Source organism: Manis javanica, chromosome 9, assembly GCF_040802235.1.
Source record: "Manis javanica isolate MJ-LG chromosome 9, MJ_LKY, whole genome shotgun sequence".
In the NCBI taxonomy this organism is placed as follows: domain Eukaryota; kingdom Metazoa; phylum Chordata; class Mammalia; order Pholidota; family Manidae; genus Manis; species Manis javanica.
In genome coordinates, this window is record NC_133164.1 from 51,342,337 (window position 1) to 51,363,144 (window position 20,808).

The window sequence follows — 20,808 nt, forward strand, 5'->3', positions numbered from 1 at the left end:
AGGCTCTTTTGAAATCAGCTTGGCAGATTCTTTAGCTGTTAGGGACCCTGAGCCATCAGGCATGAGCTGGGCTGGGATGTTCACCCCACCCTGCACCATAGCTCCCACCCAGGAGGGAGGAGACCTATGTTAGTGGGCAGCTCCTTGGCCTCGGATCCTAGATTGGTTGTTCCTCCATCACCAGAGAGTCAAAGAGCATGAGGGCAGGAAAGAGAGAAAAAAATAATTTAAAAGGGAGATGGGAAAAAGAAGCAAAAAGAGGTAAAATGAAAGATGCATACGCCTCCCTTGTTGCTTCACTGTCCTGGTTGTCTGCTCCCTTATGGGGAGCCTTTTCCTCCTGTCCATTCAGTTCTCCTCCACCTTGCATTATGGAGAAAGGGAGGATGTGGTGACACTCGAAGTGGTTCTGAAACTCGACAGACCTGTTTTTTCATCACTACCTGCTGGCAGGCTACCTAACCTCTCTGCCTCAGTATCCTCACCTGGAAAACAGGCAGCAATTCCCCCTCTCAGGGTTTCTGTGCGGAGCTGGAAACGGTGCATGCTAAGACTGACCCAGGCAACCCTTGATAACCTGGGTAAGAAGCCAGCCTTTCCTCTGAGCCAGTTTTGTGGGTCAGAGACCCTGGCAGCCTCGTCCAAAGAACTCTGTGCCATGATGACTGTTGAGCACTTGCTCTGTGTCTGGTGCAATGAGGGACTGAATTTTTCACTTTATTCTATTCTAGCTGCTTTACATTTAAATAGCCACGTGGGGCTAGCCGCTACAGCCTTGGGCAACTCACGGCCACGATGGATCCCCGCCAGGCGGCTGGGCAGGGCACCCCTTATTTCGCGTGGACACTCAGGGGCGCCGGTACGCGCTGCTTCTACGCAGTCATTTCTTCCCTCAACAAAAACCTGCGAATGCAGTCGGGGCTGGCGTCAGCGCCCAGCACGTTAAGTCCCGGGCGCGCCGGAATGGCTGCAATTAAGGTTCGTAAACGCGTGGACTCCACGACGTCTGTCCCTGTGGCCCCCACCCTTTCCCCTCCGTCCGCCCACAGTCCTCGGGGAGGTGGGGTGCGACGCCGGTTTGGGCCTCCCGCGGCTTTCCGCTGCCTTCTTCTCAGCCGCCCGGGAGGCTCAGCATTTCCATTTCACAGAGGAGGAAACCGAGGCGCCGGGAGATGGAGAGCACGCGCAAGGAAGCAGCGGAGCTTCGGAGCACCCGCAAACTCTTTGGGGCTCCGGTGACGCCAGAGACAAGTTGGTGTGGCGGGCGGTGAGGGCGCCCAGGGAAAGCGGCGAGTAAATATTTGGGGCTGTAACCCGGGCTCCGGCACCGCCCCGTCACTGCGGTTCCCGGGCTGGCGCGTGGCGAGGGCGGCGCCCGGGCGACAGGGGCGTCCCCGGTGCGCGGCAGGGACAGACCCGGCGGCCGGGTCCCGCGGCCCCGCCCCGGCCCGCCTCCGCCCGCGGCTATAAGACGGCGGGGCTGGAGACGCGAGGCAAGGAGCGGGCGAGCGGGAGGCGCCGGAGGCGGCGGGACCGAGCGGGCGAGGGCGAGGCGTCCGCAGGGCGGGAGCGCGGGCGGGACAGCGACCCGGAGAGCCCGGACTCGACGGCGGCCGGGCGCAGCGCCCGTGGGAGCCCCCAGCCGCCCATGAAGCCTCCGGCCGCGCAGAGCAGCCCGGCGGCCGCCGCGGCCGCAGGTGAATGGGGGTCCCCTCGGTGCCCCGGCCCTGCCTGCCTCTGTCCTCCCTGGTGGGACCCTGCCCCCGGGGGCTCAGCCCCGCAACCGGCGCCGGGCGACGCTCCCGCGCGCATCCTGACCCCGTTTTTTCCCCCGCCGCCGGGGTCCACGCGCACCGGGGCAGCGGGCAGCGAGCGTGGGGCCGAGCGCCGCCGTGTGGGCTCGCTGGGTGGCCTTTGGCCTGCACGCCCCTCGGCGGAGGCTCAGCGTCCCGATCTGTAAAATGGGCGTGATAATAGCCCTTTGCGGGGCGGTTGAGAGCATTGAAGGATGCCTGGAGGCAGTGGGCAGAGACAGCGTGGCTGTCACTTGGCGGCACACCTCGGGCACGGGGCAGCGGCGGTCCCCTAGCCCCGGCAGTACGCCCCGTCCGCAGCCCCTGAGCCCGCTTCTCCCGCTTCCCCCGCTCGCAGCCCCGGCCCTGGACTCGGCGGCGCCCGGGGACCTGACGGACGCGCTGTGCGAGTTCGACGCGGTGCTGGCCGACTTCGCGTCACCCTTCCACGAGCGCCACTTCCACTACGAGGAGCACCTGGAGCGCATGAAGCGGCGGAGCAGCGCCAGCGTCAGCGACAGCAGCGGCTTCAGCGACTCGGAGAGTGAGTGTGGCCGCAGCAGGGAAGGTGCCCGGAGCCCTGGGGACTCGGGTCCGCCGCCTACTGGGGGGAGTTCTGGGCTGACCGGAAGCGAGGGGAGGGGCCCAGCGGAGTAGCCCCGAAGCTGAGCCAAGGTCTGGGGCGCCCGCAGGGCGGAAGGCCCCCGGGGTTGGTCACGGGAAGGGGGCTTGGAAGGCAGGCGGGTCTCCCTGCCGCCGGAGGGCGTCGCAGGTGTCCCAAGGCCGGAGGGCTTAGGCAGGTCGCCCCGACTCAGCTGGGCAGGACCCCTGGGCCCACGCCAGGCCGTAACACAGTTCCCTCTCCTCCACCCACTCCTTCCCCCTTTTCCCCCTCGCAGCAGTGATCTTTCTGAGGCTGTGGAGCAAGTGCCACAGGAATCGGGGTGGGAGGGTATACGGGAGGGCACAATGCCCAACATTTTGTGAAACCAGGAAAGATTTCGTAAGCTGCTGTTCATGGGATTTTTAAAGTAATTTCTTGCACTTAGTTCTGGCCCAGAGCCCCCAGACTTCTGTTCCACTGCATGCACTTCTGAAAGAATCCCTGGCGCTGCTGAGTTCAAGTATTTTCTAAAATGTCCCTGGTCGGGCGGGCCCACACGGAGACTGTGCGGCTTTGACACTCCCTGCTCCCACCCTCTTACCCGCCGCCCCCCAGCACACACTCAGTCTGGAGGGGGAGCTAGAGAGCAGATGGGCACAGAGGACTTGCTTGGAAACTATTTGTAATGGAGACTACCCCAGGGTCTCTTTGTCCTAAACAACCTTTTAAGAAGAAAAACAACTTTTTTTTTTCTAGAACTCAAATGGCCTATAAAGATTATGGCTGTCTGTTTAGGTGTCAAACAACAAATTGGTGACTTTTCAATATGTCATTTTCAGTTTTCAAATCCTTATTACTTATTTTTCAAAGTGAGTTTTAAACTCTTCCCGGTTATTCTTGAGTCTTCACTCCCTAGGTAGGTCATAAGCCTGAATGTCACCCTCTTTGCTGCCCTTGACTCTGGAAGTAAAAACAATGGGCTTCCCTTGTGATTCTCTTTTTTTGAAAGTTGAAGCTCTTCCTTGTTACAGGGCAAAGATACAGTCCTAGACTTAATATGAGCTGTCCTCCTAAAAAGAGGTAAAGGGCCCTTGACACCCTGTTTGGAATTTGAGTCAGAAACTTGACTTCCAGCTTGACTTTCCTTGGTAGCCCTGGCCAAGCTTAGCTCTAATCGCAGCTTTTGAGGTGAAAGGGAATGGAACAGTGTGTTGTTAATTTTCTGTTTAGTATTTTTGGACTTTGTTGCTAATGACCAGACCGCTTATTTTCAATGTCAAAGGGTAGTCTAAACATTTTTGAAATTTGTCTCAATATCTGTGGCCAAACTTAAATATGGTTCCTTCTACTGGGGCAGGGAGCAAGTTACATCAAGTACACATTCTCTCCCCCACAGCAAAGAAAGCTGGGGCAACCTGTCCTGTGCTGCTCTACTGCAAAGAACAGCTCCTTTCTAAACCACAGCCATGTTTGGCTAGAATATGGTCTGAGCTCGCCCATTCCTGGGTGACTGCAACTCCTTCGGGTAGGATTTCATCTCTGGGATCTGTTTTCAGGGACCTCAAAGAGAAAGCACCCAAAACACATTCTTCACAGTTTTGGGGAAGATACTTGGAATAGTCTGTAGTTTTTCTTAGGGTATGTGTGCGGATATTGCTTTCTGCTCTTGTTGCTAACTGTTAAACCAATCCTTAGCTTGGTGGTTAGAGAAGTAATGTGGAGGGTATAAAGAAGGCTCAGATGACATTAATCTTTTCACTCAGCATGTAGTTTGCCCCCCACTAGACTGGTTAGAAATAGTCTTGATAGAAGTGGTGTGTATCTAAATAGTAATTACTTAAGGAAGCATAATATGTGTATCTTACCTGCTACTCAGAATTGAGCACAGACATTTGTTATACTCAGCTGTCTCTTTAATGCTTTCCTGTGGAAGAGAATGTTTGAGAGAGGTAGGTCTTACTGAAATTTACTCCACCAAAAGGGAGACATACCAGTATATTGATAATAAAAGCAGCTCACTCACCAAGCTTCTACTGTTGGGGAGGGGGGGTTACTATTATTATTTATGTATGAGCTCTTATTACCAGCGATCTCTTTGCTGTGCTTTCAGTGTGTTCTTGCACATGATCTCTACCACAATGCTATAACATAGGCACTGTTATCTCCATTTTTCTGTCAAAATGGCAGAACCACCTGGGCTCATTCTCTAAGGCCTTGCTCACCTGCCTGGCTTGGTGGAGCCCAGGCTGAGCCCTGTCAGGGCCCTGGGTGATGAGTGGTCCTCAGTTTCTTCAGCTGCAAAACTGAAAGGGTGCTATTTCGCAGTGCTGTTAGAAATACCCATTAAGCTCATAATTAGGAGGAAAATATTTGCTCTGTTTAATGCTTCCAGGAAAACACTAAAATGTGTATATATGTACCATGCTATATATCACATAGGTCAGACACATTTGAGTGAGTGTGTCACATGAAAGTGTTGTGTATGGAGCTACAAACCAGTGGCGCCCTCATTTCCACTCTCCCTTTTACAGCTCTCTCACTCTGAAGATGTGCCCACTTAACAAGACAGATCAAAACAGCATTCCTGGTTTTTGAAGAATCCTTCCTTTTCTCATTAAAAAAGAAATTTATGTTGCTTGCATCCAAAGGAGGAAAAAAGACATTCATTGTTTCACCAAAGAAGCAAGTTACTTAGATACAAGAGAGGAACAGATATTAATAATGAAATACTGATTCCTGTTCTCACAGGGAGTCCTAAGACATGAAGGGGGCCAATTTAACGATCCGGGATACCTTCCCATTAGGAGCAGCATTCAGCGTGGGGGTTGGCCCCAGTCAGCTTGTGTCTTTCCCTTAGGCTTGGTTTCTGACAGGTGATCTCAGGCCCTGTAGTGGGAGTAGTTTTACCATAGCAGTAAAAGGGCAGTGCGGTTAGGAGCTTCCAGAATTGTAAACATCTCAGGCAGGTTTAAACTTATTTTAAATAATATATTATTTTCTCAGTATTTTCAAAACTGAAGTCACACCATGATTTCTCAATTGTGTGTTTAATGAAAGTTTAACTCATAATTACTGAATTTTAACCAATGTGTTGATCATTTACATCTCCACTGATTGATTTTGTAAGAAGTTTGTAATATTAACTTGAACTTTAAAAGGTGGTATGAACTTACATCTTTTTTTTTAAATTAAGGTATCATTGATATATACACTCTTATGAAGGTTTCACAAGAAAAACAATGTGATTATTACATTCACCCTTATTACTGACTCCCCCCCATACCCCACGGCAGTCACTGTCCATCGGTGTAGTAAGATATGAACTTACATCTTTGCTGTGCTGGGGTTTCACATGCCTTTTTGTCCCTTTGATGGGGGGAATGTTTTGTTACTTAACAGAAAAGATCTGAAGTCTACTGTGCATGATAGGGCTATTACAATACTGTAGGACCATTTTAGGGAATGAGAAGCTGGTTTCTTTAACATGTGTAAGACCTAGAATGTCTGTGTATCTTCACCTAGACTCTCCCAGCAAGGCGCTGGTAGAGGGGACCTAATGGACCTGGTGCCAGCAGGACCTGGTGCCAGCAGGACCCAATATTGGCTGATTGGGCAGGAGCTGCTGAGACTAGAACCTGAACTTGTTCTAGCCCTGGGAAAATGAAGAGTTAGTACCCCTCAGGCGGCTCTGGTACTGGGTCAGGAATTCCAGGTGGCTGACAGGTTTTGCTCTGATGGACACCTGCAGAGGCATCCAGAGGGACACACACACACACACACACACACACACACAATCATTCCGTGTGGCAAAAGGAAAGCAGGTCTAAAGCTTTCTTTTTCCCAGTTAATTACTATAGTTTGCTTGCCTTAAATATGTGGGATTGTTCTATATTTACAGGACCTCTGGGCAAGGCTCACTGTGGTTTTACTTCCCTCTGGAGTACGTGGTGGTGCTAACCCTAAATTACCTTTCTCCCCACCCCCTACTAAAGAAGCATATCTGTCTTTTAAACAAGCCTCTGTTTTTGCAGCTGAATTTCTCAAGCTCTGTTGGTGGTCTTAAAGTCAGATGTTTGTATATTTAATATGCTTAATTTCTCTTGATGGTGTCTTCAAAAAGTTGGTCCTAAATTGGAGGTTCCTGGCTTCAGCACACTAAAACTTGCCAACTACCTTTCTAATATCTCAAAGGGGCTTTGAGATGCTTGTGAGATGGGGCTTTAGAACTGATAAAGTCGACGTTGTAGAGCCCTAAATATCTAGTCTTGTCATCTGTCAAGGTTCCCCAAATCATCACTGTTATGTGTCCCTTGAGCCCCTATTAGCAGCACCTGCTTTGGGGTGGGGCACTGATACATTAGTATGCTGTCAGCCACCAACACATTGCTGGGCTTTTATCAGACCGACTGGTTGTTATTTTGCACGGACTAGAGTTCCAAGGGAGTGAAAGGACAGAAAGTCAGGCTCTGCGTGCTTTTTAATCCAGCACACCACCTAGCATGAGCTCTCATTCATTGTAGGGGCTTAGCAGAAGTCTGTGGAATGAAACACTGTTGGATAAAGGGTGGAGAAGACTAGAGTGTGCTTTACTCATGTTGGTGGTTTGTTCTAGGGCGCTTCTAAAGAGAAACTGCCTTTAGGAACTTTGCTACTATCTGAAGAAGAGGAGGAAGCCTGGGCTCAGAATCTTGATTCTTATCATTCTCTGTGGTGACCTTTCCTCTTCTGGAAATATCATCCTCCATTTAGCCAGAAGTTTGAGAATAAAATGATGAAAACTGTAGGTATCATACATGGAGCAAATAGGTTACTATTCCGCTTCTGCAAGAGAAGAAATGAAGGCTCTGAGGCCACTTCTCCTGCGTGTCTCTGTGAGGCAGCTTCTCCTGGGTCCAAGGTACCTTAGGGCTCTCGAGGGTGTCCTTTTCACCTTGTTCATGAATTATGCGAATATTACCACAGGGTGGAACTCAGATGTGGGCAGGGTTGGCTCTGGATGCTGAGGCATTCATTTCCTCTTAATGGCTGGCTGAACATTTTGGAGCCTGAAGTCAGGTCTGGACCAGATGTGCACTGGAACTCATAGAAAGAGGAATTAAGGTGTGGCAGTGACACAATATGCGAGCTAATGTGTACTTGTGAGTGTGTGTGTGCGCGTGGTTGAGGGGGGCAGGAGCATGGGGGGAGAGAGGGCAGGTGGGGAAGTGAACATATGCTATGTTGACATGCCTCTGTGTGGTGTATGTGTGTTTGTATATATATATATATAGATACTGATATTGTAACTAGTGTTTTTTTCTCTCCTTCATTGTGGGAGTAACATGTTTATTAGCAGTAAGAGGCAACTTTCAATTATTTTAATACTTGGGTTTGCAACTGAATTTATCAGTCCAATAACAGTCAATTTGTCTATGTATTGTGAGTTTGGAAAAAATACTGGGATCAAAAAAGCATTTTTTGCAATGGTGTTTCTTTGCCTAGATTATTCCTCCCCTAAAACCCAATGACATTTGGTCTACTTGCCTGTAAAGTAAAATTGTGTGTGTTTTCTGCCTCCTAAAGGATGAGTATATGTGGAGCCTCAGCCTGGGCTGGCTGGTGTTTCAATTGCTGGAGAGTTGGGGCAGAATAGGGGTGCAGTCCACAGGCAGGGCATGGGCTGTGGTGCAGGCTGGAGTTGGGGGAGGTGTGGTGGTGAAACTGGCTCTCCAGGGCCACCTGCTTCAGGGAGATAGAGACCAAAGGCGTGGCCACCAGGATCTGGGCCCATGAGTCTCTGGGTTTGGCATTCTGTGCCGGTGATGGGGTGATGCTCTCAGCTGTCCTTTAGAGCCAGAAGGGATGTGCCAAAGACCTTGTATTCTTTCCTTCCGGCTCAGGAGTGTGGACACAGGCCTGCCTCCCCAGGGCCCTCTGTGGTTTTCCTGCTCTAAGTCTCACCTCATCTTTTCCTCACAAGTTTCTCAGTTTCTATTTGTGGAGATTCTCCTCCTTCTTGAGTGGTGGCAAACAGTGACACTCTGCTGTGGGTGTACAATAGACTGGCCACTTCCTATATGTAGGGGAAAGGCTGTCCCTTGGGAAAATCCAGACTGCTCTAGAGGTGGGCTTGGCTGACATGGCAAACAGGCAGAGGGGCTTCTCAAGTTGGGTTCCACTGAGTACAAGTGTCCTGAGAAATCTTACAAGGGTGCTACACAAAAAAGTGTCCCATGGTTAAGTGAGCTTGGGAAATAGGGCTAAGTGGGTTTCTCTATGACAAGGCTTCTCGGGGGGACTTCTAAAGTGAGAATATACAATAGGAATCTCTAGGAGTCCTTGGAGTTTCTCAAATTTAGTTAATTCTTCTTTCAAAGGATCAGTATTTTAGGGAATATATTTTTGAGGAAAGGTAAGCGTGAGGTTCAGTATTTCGGATCTCTGTAGGTGTTCATCATTGAACTGAAAAACGATTGTGGTTCTTTTAGGTGACTTGAGCTAGACCTCTGAAGGAAGAAAAGATTGTGAGGATTGGGCTGGGAAAAGTGGATGACGGGTGTGTAGGCCAGGAAGACAAGGTGGCATAGGGGCCTCCGGATTGGAGGAGGGAGGCAAGAAGGGAGCCAGGTGCCGTGTCAGAGCACTTGTAGCAGTCTTTTATATGAATTCTCTTGGGACCAGAAACATGTGCTTCTGAAAACCCTTTTTATTCTGGCATATCCTTTGTAACTTAGTCATTCATTTTGAGTTAAGGGGAACAAAAAAAAGATATTTTTGCTCTCTCCTGAGCTGGAGGTAATTGGATAAAAGTGAGTGAATCCAAAGAGAAGCAGGGCCCGGCCAGGCCTTCCTGGTTCAGCTGCCCCTTTTGCGCCTGAGCAGCCTCTCCAGAGCTCATCTGAGCCTCAGCCTGGGCTGGCTTGGTGTTTCGCTTTAACCAGGAAGACTGTTCCTTCTGACCTCAGAGGCCACATCCTGCTTCCACCGCCTGCTCTGCCTTTGAGATCTTTGAGTCAATGCTGCTCAACCAGCAGCTCCTTTCTTGTCACAGCCACATGGCTGGGCTCACTGAGGTTTGGTTTCCTCCCCACTGACAGGCCTTAAAGAAATAGAATCACAGACCTTCAGAGCTGGAAGGACTTTAAGGATTATTTAGCCCATCTTCCCATGATATTGATGGGTAAGCTGAGGCCAGAGATGCTGTCTTGTGCAAGGGCACGCAAGTCCTTAGGAGCTTGAGCTGGTTCCCTAAGTGCCCAGTGCCACCCTGCTCTGGAAGCTTGCCTGGCTCTCCCTCTGGTCTTTAGGGGCATGACAACACAGGAAGCCATGGAGCCCCTTGAAGTGTCTGTAATGGACAACCTCCAGGAGAAAATGTCTTTAAGTTGGGCGCTCTAGCTTATCCCCAGAATGTAAGCTTTCAGGGAGACCATGATGAAGACTCTCTCTTGAGCAGGCAGAGAGGATTAAGTCCTGGGACCCGACCTTTTGTTTCTATTTTAGGGGGTTATGAGGGTAGAAGGGACATTTTTCAGGAAGGGTGATTCCTTATGTCTAAAATCCCAAGCCAGGAGCCATCCACCAAGCACTGACTTAGCTGTCATTAGGCAGTAGCTCCTCCTGTGTGTTGCAAAGGGGGCTGGTCTGGTCATGATGGTCCTATCACACCCCTCTTTTTTTAGGGGAGCAGGGGCCTTAGGTATGCCTGAGTGGAGACACACACTCACACGCATACAGAGGCACACTCTCCTACCGCAAATCATTTTGGGGCATAAATATAAAATCTGGAAATCAACTTATTTTCTTTACAACTGTGTTCTTGTTCGAAATAAGCTGTTGGTTATCAAGAGACTATAGACTGAAAACTTTCTAATGAGTTGTTTTCTCTCCTGAAAGGTGCAGAATCACTTTATAGGAATAGCTTCAGCTTCAGTGATGAAAAACTGAATTCTCCATCAGACTCCACTCCAGCTCTGCTCTCTCCCACAATCACTCCTCGGAAAGGTGAGTCCAGAGGGAGTGTGAGGGGTTTTTTGCTTCCTTATGCCTTTCTCCTTCTCAGTTTCGTCTGCTGTCACCCTTATTGCTAACTGGTCTTTCCCAAATGTGCAAAACAAATAGATGAGATTATTATCTTAGTACAGTTCACTGAGAAGTGGAATTTGTTATTAGCATTTTGATCAGTGTGGAAATGAATTCAGGTAACTGGGGGGCAGGAAGCCACATTCATAGGGAGAAAGAAACCCTGTAGACTCAAGACTCTACTTTCTTTGTGGTATAATCAAGACTGTGCCAACCAGACTGGTTGGATCTGGAAGCTAAAACTCAGCAGTTAGGCTTTGCAGAAAGTAGGATCCATTTGATTGCATCAACTATTTTCTTGATGCTTTCAGATGACCAATTTAGCAATTATGTGGGGAAATCATTATTTCACAAGCAATGATCTAACATGATTCAAAATAGCAGCTCCAGCCTGTTTCTCCTGTGATATTAATAGACCTAAACCAGTTTTAAAGATTTATGAGCAGCTTCTCATTTTTTGGAACTAATATAGTGTCTCCAGCTAGAGAGCTGAATGTTCTGTTATTTTGGACAAATGCCCTTTTGAAAATAGAAAGCGTTTTTTCCTTAAGAAACATTATACTTGCTGAAAATAGTTGCAGAATACAATAAATATGGAACATAATTAAAAAGAAATATGAAGATTCTGTCACTTTTCTCTGACAGTTAGGCAGAATTTCCCTCTTTTTCAAAAGAGCTATTTTAAAAGTCTCCTCTCAACATAGCAATGTTAGCAGCCACTGGGGACTCTGCCATTGTCCAGCCCTCTGTCTATAATGAATCTATTGAATTCAGAGAGACAGAGCAGTCTAGAAAGTGGTTTAAAAGGTGCTCCGAATTGCTACGTGATCCTGCTTTTCGGTAGCGGTAGAAATTAAAGAGTGGAAAGAACCCTATGACAAACTGACTTGAAAAACTGAGAATAATGAGCTATATGCAGCCAGCAGGGGTTCATGAAAATAGGAAGTAGTGCATTTCAGAGAAGGCATGAATGATGACCTCTCCAGAAAAATGTAGATATACAGAAAAAAGTATGTATCTCAGGGTGTAGAGAGAACAGTCAGGGTAAGGATTTCATACTTTGGGTTGGCACCTGGGTGGGAAGAGGTTGTTTGGGACCCGCAAGCCTAAGGTCTTCTTCCCTGTACCATTTTGGTGAGGAACACTACCGGCTCACCATTCGTTGCCTGCTGTCGGGCCTCGGATGGGGCAGTGTTTGATAGCACAACAAGAACACATCAGAGGACAGGGTTAGCAGGACTTAACGGGCTCTGGGCGTCCATTCTGCACAGCGCCGTGCTTGCTGAGTGTTTTTGACTGATAAATCTTACACAATTGAGAACTCAAAACTTTTAATCTTCCTTCCCTGTCCCTCACTCTCCCTCATCAAACTTTAAGACAGTGAAGGGAGATTCTTTTTCCAGTTTGCTGGGGTGGGGCTTGGGGGTGGGAGAGGGGATGGCGAACTAAACTAGAATGAAACATTTAAACTTGTCTTCTGAATACATTTCTAAGTTGACTGTAAGTAAAAATTGAAGCAGACACCTAGTTGATACAGGACACTCAATAAAATTTCTGGAGAGAGGTGCAAAATGGGCTCACATAATCCTGGGAAATATGGGAGTCATCTGTTGTCTTTGATATGGAAACTGGACTCCAACTCTTGTTTTTCAGCCAAACTAGGAGACACAAAAGAGCTAGAAGACTTTATTGCTGATCTTGACAGAACATTAGCAAGTGAGTACATGCCTGGTATTAAAAAAATCAAAGAGAAAACCAGCTCTTCTGATAAAGTGCTCTAACGTTTACCAGCTTGCCCTGGGGGGGTGTGGGAAGTTACACCATGAGGGTTTTTTAGGTTCAGAAACAGGACCCTAGTGGCTAAGAAAGAAATTCTGAGAATAAGCTTGGGTTAAAATAGATCATGTGCCTTCCCAAACAGTGAGAACAGGCACCAGCAAATAATGGCATTTTGTTTGGAAAATGGAGATTAAAGTAGCAGTTAGAACAAGGTTGGAGCTTTGCCATCATGGTGGCCTGCTGGGCTTTTCAGAGAAGTGAGCCAGTTGACCACACCAGCATTATGCTGACCAGCCAGAGGGTTCTGTCCCATGGTGGAGAAATTTTCCTAGGTTTGGTGAGGTCTGACTTCTAGAGGGTTGGGTCCCAACAGTGAGAATTGGTCTGGGGAGTCCTTGTAACCAAAAATCCATGCAAATTATTGAAAGACCTGCATTAAGTTAGGCAATGCCTTGATTCCCATTTAGCACTTACGCTGATGGTTCTCTGTTTGTTTTGTGTGCTGGGAACTGTAGATATTAGATCCTAACTGCAGTGGGGGGTCTAGAAGAAGGTACCCTAGGAATCAGTCAACATACCCTTTTTCAAAAGGACAGGATTGCAAAACCAGAAGGATCAGCTATCCCTTCTGGGATAAAAATTTCAGCAACTCTGTTCTTGGGGGGCCTTGTGCAGTACCAGAGCAGGCTTGGAGAATTGTGTCCTAGCCTCTTAATTTTTCAATGAAAGAGTTGATTTTGCATAAGAAATATTTTTTGCTATACTCTGCAGGTAAAATCTGAAAAATTAAGTCCAGAGCTTGTTATTGAAAATAACTCTTCTTAATATTCTTTTAGACAGATTTAAATACTAGGTAGAAAGTTCTTGTGTGTTCTATGTTCACTTGAAGATTTTATTGCCCATTTTATTACATGCTCTGCCATCCTGCATCACAAGTCCAAAGCCTATTTTGACAGAGAATATTGTAATTGCAGCACAATTTGTATTTGACCCATGTAACAAGCTTGTCTACTTCATGGAAGTCGTAGCTGGTTGTCCAGTCATACAAGTTGATCAAACATCCATTATGTAGGAAGCCTTCCATTAAGTTTGGTGCTTTGATACCTGTCTGAGAGTGGATAACCTTATTTATCTCCTACTTACAGGTATGTGAAACAAGGAGAAGCTCTGGGTCCTTTCATCATAAGGGAAAAGCTTCAGAAAACTCTAAGCACCCAGTAAAATCGGCTGTAGAATTTGCTGCTGGAGGGGACAGACATGAGAGCTCACCTACCACCAGGCCATTCTCAGGCTTATCCTAAAACCAGCCTTTAGACTTAGCTCTGGGCAGTTTAGACAGTGAAACTGACTTTTTTACCTGCTTGCAGCATATTAGAACAACCCATACTAATATTGTATTTTCTCTTAAAACATAGCTTTCCTGTAATTTAAAGTGCTTTAATGAAATATTTGTAATTAATTATGTATAGTTGGAAACAGTAATATGCTTTTCCCAGTATAATATATTTTTGTATGCAAATAAAATTTGAACTGGAGTCTATATTCTGTAAGCTTCCATTTTTTCCCTCCTTATATCTTTCAAGATGTTTCCATTCAAATACTATTCTAGTGGCAAATAACACACCTTTTGACTTCTAACAAGAACCTTTGGTGCTGCCAAATATGATTTTAAGAAAGTGTTGCTTTGAAACTCGTTCAGCACTCTAGAGGGAAATTTTGGCATATGATTAATGGGAAATTTTAATTTGAGGATTATGGTTTTAATGGAAGTTGGGTTTCTCTTCTATCTCCACTCTCCTCACATCTTAGCACCTTTTAAGTGCCATGGACTCTTTTCTTAGAGGAAATACCAGTTGTAGTAAAAAACCAGGACTTAAATATGAGGGAAGGTTGGGGCAGCCAGCGGACTTAATGATGGTGTGCTTGTAAGACCTGGGTGTAAAGGAAGATTTGATGGTGCTGGCTTTGGCGCTCATGTTCAGGTGGTATCAGTGGGGCAGGAGGGTCCAAACACAAGGCCTTCCATAGGGTGGACTTTGCATGTAGAAGCCAGTGACGCCTTCTCCCACCCACCTTCGTGGAGGATAGGGAGAGGCATAAAAACAGGACAGTTCATAATTTTCTTATCTATGCTTTTCTATCATTAAAACTTTAAAATAACTAGGCCTTACTTTGGTAATAGGAATTAAGTTATTTAAAAACTCCAATCCTTATGTCTCTATAGGACACAAAGCCAAAACATAACTGCTTTATAATTATATTTATATCTTAAAAAGTGAACTATTATATTTGTCCTGGTTTTTTAAGGAACTGGAAAACTGAATGGTCTTTTCAAACCTTTCATTTTTCCCAAGTGTCTGGGAAAGGTTTGATTGACTCCAAATATTTTATTTCTTTATTGAGATATAATTCACATAATCTAACATTCATCCTTTTAAAGCTTCCAATTCAGTGGTTTGTAGCAAATTCACAGAGTTTTGCAACCATCACCACTAAATAATTCTATGTTTCTATGGATTTGTCCCTTCTGGATATTTCGTAAAATGGAATCATACAATATGTGGCCTTCCATGCCAAACTTCTGTCGCTTAGCATTCTGTTTTCAAAGTCCATCCATGTTGTATATGAATCAGTATTCATTACTTTTTATGACTGACTAAATAATCTGCTGTATGGATACACCATAGTTTGTTTATCCATTTATTGGCTGAGGGACATTTGTGTTGTTTGTATTTTTTTGGCTAATGAATAATGCTGTTATGAAGATTCACTTATAAGTTTTTGTGTGGGCATATTCTTTTCATTTCTCCTGGGTCTATAACAAGGAGTGGAATTGCTAGGTAATGCGATAATTCTGTGTTTAACTTTTTGATGAGTTGCCAAACTTTTTCATAGCAGCTGCATTATTTTACTGATTTACAGCTGCAACATATGAGAGTCTCAGTTTCTCCATATCCTTGTTGACACTTGTAATTGTCCACTTTTTGGAATATAGCCATCCTAGTGGCTGTAGAGTGATACTTTATTGTGGTTTTGATTTGTATTTACCTGATGACTAATGAGTTGAGCATCTTTTTTTGTACTTATTGGAGAAATGTCTCTTCAAATCCTTTGCCATTTTAAAAGGCTGTCTTTTTTTTGTTGAGTTGTAGGAATTTTCTATGTGTTCTGTACACAAGTCCCTTATCAGACACATTTTTGATTTGCAAGTATTTTCTGCTTTTTGTAGGTTTTCTTCAATTTTTGTTAGTGCCCTTTAAAGTACAAAGTTCTAAATTTTTATGAAGTCCAATTTATCTGCTTTTCTTTTGTCACTGTGCTTTTAATGTCATATGTAAGAAACCATTACCTAATTCAAGAGTTACTCATGTTTCCTTTTATACAAATCTTACACTTAGGTCTTTGACGTCCTTTGTATTAATTTTCGTATATGACATGAAGTAGGGATCCAGCTCCATTCTTTTGCATGTAAATATCCAATTGTCATAACATTTTTTGTTGAAAAGACTATTTTTTCCCCCATTGAACTGTGTTGGCACCCTTGTTGCAAGATCAATTGACTATAAATGTGTGGGGCTTATTTATGGACTCAATTCCATTTTGGTGATCAATATATCTATCTTTATTCTAGTACCACACAGTCTTATTACTATAGCTTTACAGTAAGTTTTGAAATCAGGAATTGTGAGTCCTTCTGCAAGATACTATTGGCTGTTCTGGGTTTCTTGCATTTTCATTTAAATTTTAGGGTCAGCTTGTCAATTTCTGCAAAAAAAGGCAGCTGGAATTTTCATAGAGATTGCATTGACTTTATATTGGTTTGGGGAGTATTGCCTCTGTAGCAATATTAAGCCTTCCTTCCAGTTTATGAACATGAAATGTGTTTCAGTTTGTTTAGGTCTTCTTAATTTCTTTCAACTATGTTTTGTAGTTTTCAATGTATGAATCTTGCACTTCCTCTGTCAAATTTATTCCTAAGTATTTTACTCTTTTTGATGCTGTTGTAAATGTAACTGTTTTCTTGATTTTATTTTCAGGTTGTTCCTTGCTAGTGTATACACTTGATTTTTGTATATTGATTTTGTATTTTACGACCTTGTTGTATTTATTAGTTTTGATAGGTTTTTTTCTTTTTGTGGATTCTATATACAAAATCATACCATTTGCAAATAGAAATAATATTTACTTCTTCCTTTCCAATCTGAATGCCTTTTTAATTCTTTCTGTTGCCTCATTACCCTGGATAGAGCTTCCAGTATAGCATTGAAAAGACACAGTGAAAGGGCACATCCTAGTCTTGTCCTTGATCTTGGAGGAAAAGCTTATAGTCTTTCACTATTAAGTATGATGTTAACTGTGGGAATATTTTCTTTTTTTAATCAAATGAGCCATTGACTTGTTTTCTAAACATATTGTTTTCCTTACCTGGAACTGTCTCTTGTTCATGTTTAGGCATCTTTATCTGCTTTGGATAAATCTCTTTTCACCAGGACACTAGTGGCTATTGACTGTCATTATAACTTTTATTACTGGCCTCTTCTGGAATTGAGTATCTATCTGCATTTTGGCAGCTCTTTCTTTATGATCTCCTGGAACCTGGACTCCAAAAGTTAGAAGCCCAAGATAAGTAGCTTTGTGGCCTGTTATGGGGTTAAGGTCAGTGGTTTGGGGAAAAGAAGTAGATTCCCATTTAGGGAAGTATTGGGGCAAGGGTAGTTTGTGCTGGATAAACCTTTGGTGGATGCATAACTAAGGACAAGCAGGCTGTGGGCTGAGTCAGAGCTTGGGGCTCTGGGAATGTTGAAATAAGTGCTACCATTGTTTTCAAGATACACTTCAAGGTGCACATTGCTAAACTGTTTTGAAAAACAGGTGTTAAGGTCATGTGTGCTTGAAAAGTGCTGCATAATAGGTACCCCACTTAGAGATTTTTTATGTACGTTAGTACATAAGTTACTTAGGGTTCAATCAAAGTTGATGGATCAGAGAACTCAAAATATAGTGGCTTAAGCAAGATGGAAGTTTCTCACTAACACCTCTGAGGTGAGCAGTTCAGGGCTGGGTGAGTGGCTGTCTTGTCCAAAGTGGCTGCTCATGTTCTTGTCATCACATTTATATCCCAGCCAGCATAAAGGGAAAAAGGCTAGTCAAGCACAAGCTTGTTTTTCAATGACATGACTAAAGGGAACACAAATCACTTCTTTTGCTCATCCCCTTGTCTAGATCTCAGTCAAATGCTCATTCCCAGCTGCAAGGGGTGCTTGGAAAAAAAGTCTCTTGCTGGGCAGATATGTGCTCCACTTAAATGTGAGAGCTCTGTTGCTAAAGAAAGACAAAGAGAATGGGTACAGGAGAATAACCAGTCATCTCTGCTGCAGAACAACAAAAGCTTTGAGAAATCCTGGGGCCAAAGGACATACTCTTTTTCTTTTTTTTTTTTTTGGTGGGTAAAGCTACCAATAATCCACAACATGTTAGAGTTTCTTGGCCGTGGCTGGGAGGTGCCGCTGCAGGTACTCTCACTGCAGGGGGGTCTACTACACTTCATCTCCTTTAAGACCTGAGTGCTGACAGCATGGCTCTTGCAAACTGCTTGATTGATATGTGGAGAGTGTCAGCCAGTGGGGCTTTTCTGGAACAGAACAAGACAAGATATTGAGTATATAGAGCTGGTAGGATGTGACTAGTATGGTTTTGAATTCGGGAATTTTCTCTTCTAACTTATGGGAGAAATAGCTGAAGCAAAGCAGAACAAAACAAAGCATGTGACACATGCTCAGAGTGAGGGGCTCAGGTGCCAGCCTAAATATTCACACAGCAGCCAGCCTTGGGTGGAACAGAGGGACCAGTGGGGACCTCTTCTCAGGGATTCTGACAGAGGCTGGCTACAGGGTACATCTGCCCTAAGTGTGAGAAGGGACGTCTGAGCTGAGGGGCAGAAGGTGGTGATGGGGGCCCTGAGGAGGTCTCTCTGCAGAGATATCCCTCTGGGTGGGGATAGAGAAAAGGGGGAGAAAGCAGGCTTTCAAACTAGACCAGGTTAAACTCCTACCTTGCCACTCTGTCTGGGTGACCTTGGGTAAGTTCACATTCCTCTCAGAGGTTCTGTTTCCTCATTGATAAAGTGAGGGTGTGAGTCCTTATCTCCGGGGTCATTGCGAAGATCAATTATAGAAGATGTGCCTCTTTGAAAAGCAGATGGGACATTTTTCTTGGTTGCTCCATATGTATCTCTTCCACACCCTTCTCCAAAATGTTTTCCTGTGCTAATTTATTTGTCTAAGAAGGTTTGTGGTGACAGATACCAAACAGGAAATGGCTGTCATAGCTGCTGTCTGCAACTTTTGTTTTTTTAAGGCTTTCTTCTGCACAGCTCACCTACTCTGTGTCACTTGGTATTGATTTAAGTGCAGGGCTAAGTGGAAGGGGAAAGGGAAAGGGAAGCACATTTTTAGAAGAGAACATTTTCCTTCAAGTTCAAAGTTTACTGAAGGTTAAGAATTATGCAAAATGGCAGTATTGGATGGCTTCTTTCACCACAGGGCCTTTGCACACATAGTTCTCTCTGTCTGGAATGCCCACTCTTCTCTGTTTTTCTAGTTAATTCTATGTCTTTAGGATCAGCTCAAGCATCACTTTCTCAGAAAACCTTCTTGGCCCACCAGTCTGCACGGTTTCTTGGTGCTGGTCTTATAAAGCCCTCTTCCAGTGCCCTCATCTGGGTTTACAATGGCATGTTCATTTGTGTGATTTTTTGGTTAATTTCTCCTCACTCTTCTGCAGGTGGCCCATAAGCTCCAAGAAGGCAAGGAGCCTTTCTGGTTTGGCTTGCCACAGTATCCCCAGGGCCTGGCATGGAGCCTGACACATTGTAAGTGCTTCAGTCCATACCTGTTGATTGAATGAGTGAAACTTCTCACCTCTTCCAAAGCCCAGGTCGGCTGGGCATGGCAGTGTCTGGGGGCTGCTCCTTTGCCTATTTCCTCTGTCCCCTCACTGGGCCACCCCCCTCTTACAAGTCTGTGCTTTTCCTTCTCCAGAGCCTTGCTCCCACCCTCCCAAAGCTTCTGAAAACTTGACCACGGCCAAGACTGGTGCTGGGGGCCCATAATAGTCCTTTCTGCAGTTACTTATAATTTACTGGGGAGAAGGAACCTCTAAAGACTGAGAGAACTTTGAAGCCAAAAGGAATGACTGTCTAATGGTGGAACTTCAGGCACCAGGATTAGCAGCAGGGGAAAGAGGCCATCCTCCTAGTCACTCCAGGGAGACATTTTATGATATGCTGACCCTGACCAGGACGCATATTAATACCTTCTCCTCATACTCAGGATTTTAAAATCAGTAAAATTTTCTGGGCTGCTCTGTGGACAGAACATTGTGTTAGCACACTGTGTATATGTAAATGTGTGCATGCATGCATTATGTGTACCTGAGTGCTTATGCTTACATGCTTATGTGCCTGTGTGGATGTATGTGCACATGTGTGTGTGTGTGTGTGTGTGTTATGAATTAGTTAGAAGGGGAGAGATGGAGATACGGGCCCTGATACAGAAGACCCATCAGAGAAGGCAGGGCCCTTGGAGGATCTGGTGCTGACCTGCTTGCCAGACTGGCTTAGGGGTAATAGCAGGGTCTGCCTCCGGGGGCCGGACAGCCCTCCTTCTTATGGGCTTGTCCTTGCTTGTTAACATTTCAAAACAGGATTACCTTTGTAACTGAGTTTTCATGCATCACATGGGAAGGGCCCATTTCCATGTGCTCCCAGGAGGCGTGTGACCCGCTGTCCTGGGCCTAAGGCCAGAGCCTTTTCTGGAACCAGAAAAGTCAGGGCTTGATTGTGGATTCTAAGCCAAAGGAAGCCCCTACCCAGCCAAGAACAGGTCTGGGAGGGGCAGGCGCAGAGTGTGACCCCTCACTTGTCAAGGGTATCTAGATGTAAGGCCTGGAGCTGCAGGAAGGGGGCTCCTGTCGGTGGGGAAGGAACCAGCAGACTCACCATCCTTATGGGAGGGATCCTGAGAGAGGGAACTGCCCCTGCTTAGGGAAGGGGAGTGTGGGGTAAGTTTCCAGAATAACTCATGGGCCACAGAAGAATTTGGGTAACAGGGTGAGTTACTCAGACAGGCTCCTGCTAGGTGAGCAGACTCAAAGGAAAGGAAACTTAAACGAATATGGAGTTCAGGATCATTCTGGAAGGTGGGTGGGTAGCACATCTTCCAAATAGGAGAGGGCTGACATCTGATCCCTTGTCCCAGCTCTGACCCCCACTGGCTGTAATTCCTTAGGCTGATACAGAAAAAGCTCATCTAGTTGAGCTTGCAACAGTTTTTTAAAAAACTGATCCTAGGATCAAAGGGTTAAGTGACCAAACATTGTGTTTCTCAGACAAAAAAGTTTCAGGAAGGTAAAATCAGATACGTAAATGTTCCATGGGGAAAATGAGTTCCCCAAACCCAAAGTATAATTAACCATCATAATCTCAAGTGACCTAGGACTGATGAAGAGATTAGCTGCGTCCAGAAGGCGCTTCCTTACCAATTGCTCCTGTGCAGATAAGAGAAGTTGCGT

At 45.5% G+C, this 20,808-nt stretch overlaps 1 protein-coding gene across 1 annotated transcript; it reads left to right on the plus strand.

Moving 5' to 3' along the window:
* The first annotated feature begins 1,487 nt into the window (after positions 1-1,487).
* Positions 1,488-13,777, plus strand: RGCC (regulator of cell cycle). The gene is made up of 5 exons (XM_017671060.3): positions 1,488-1,697; positions 2,152-2,337; positions 10,273-10,380; positions 12,112-12,174; positions 13,383-13,777. Exons 1-5 carry the CDS (start codon positions 1,649-1,651, stop codon positions 13,388-13,390), a joined length of 414 nt encoding a protein of 137 aa, XP_017526549.1. The 5' UTR covers positions 1,488-1,648; the 3' UTR covers positions 13,391-13,777.
* Positions 13,778-20,808: the final 7,031 nt, after the last annotated feature.

Excerpts from the sequence above, each read along its gene's own strand:
- RGCC (XM_017671060.3), top strand. The coding sequence starts at position 1,649 with ATGAAGCCTCCGGCCGCGCAGAGCAGCCCGGCGGCCGCCGCGGCCGCA. Across the intron at positions 2,338-10,272 it reads CGGCTTCAGCGACTCGGAGA|GTGCAGAATCACTTTATAGG; the intron begins GTGAGTGTGGCC and ends CTCTCCTGAAAG. Across the intron at positions 10,381-12,111 it reads CACAATCACTCCTCGGAAAG|CCAAACTAGGAGACACAAAA; the intron begins GTGAGTCCAGAG and ends CTTGTTTTTCAG.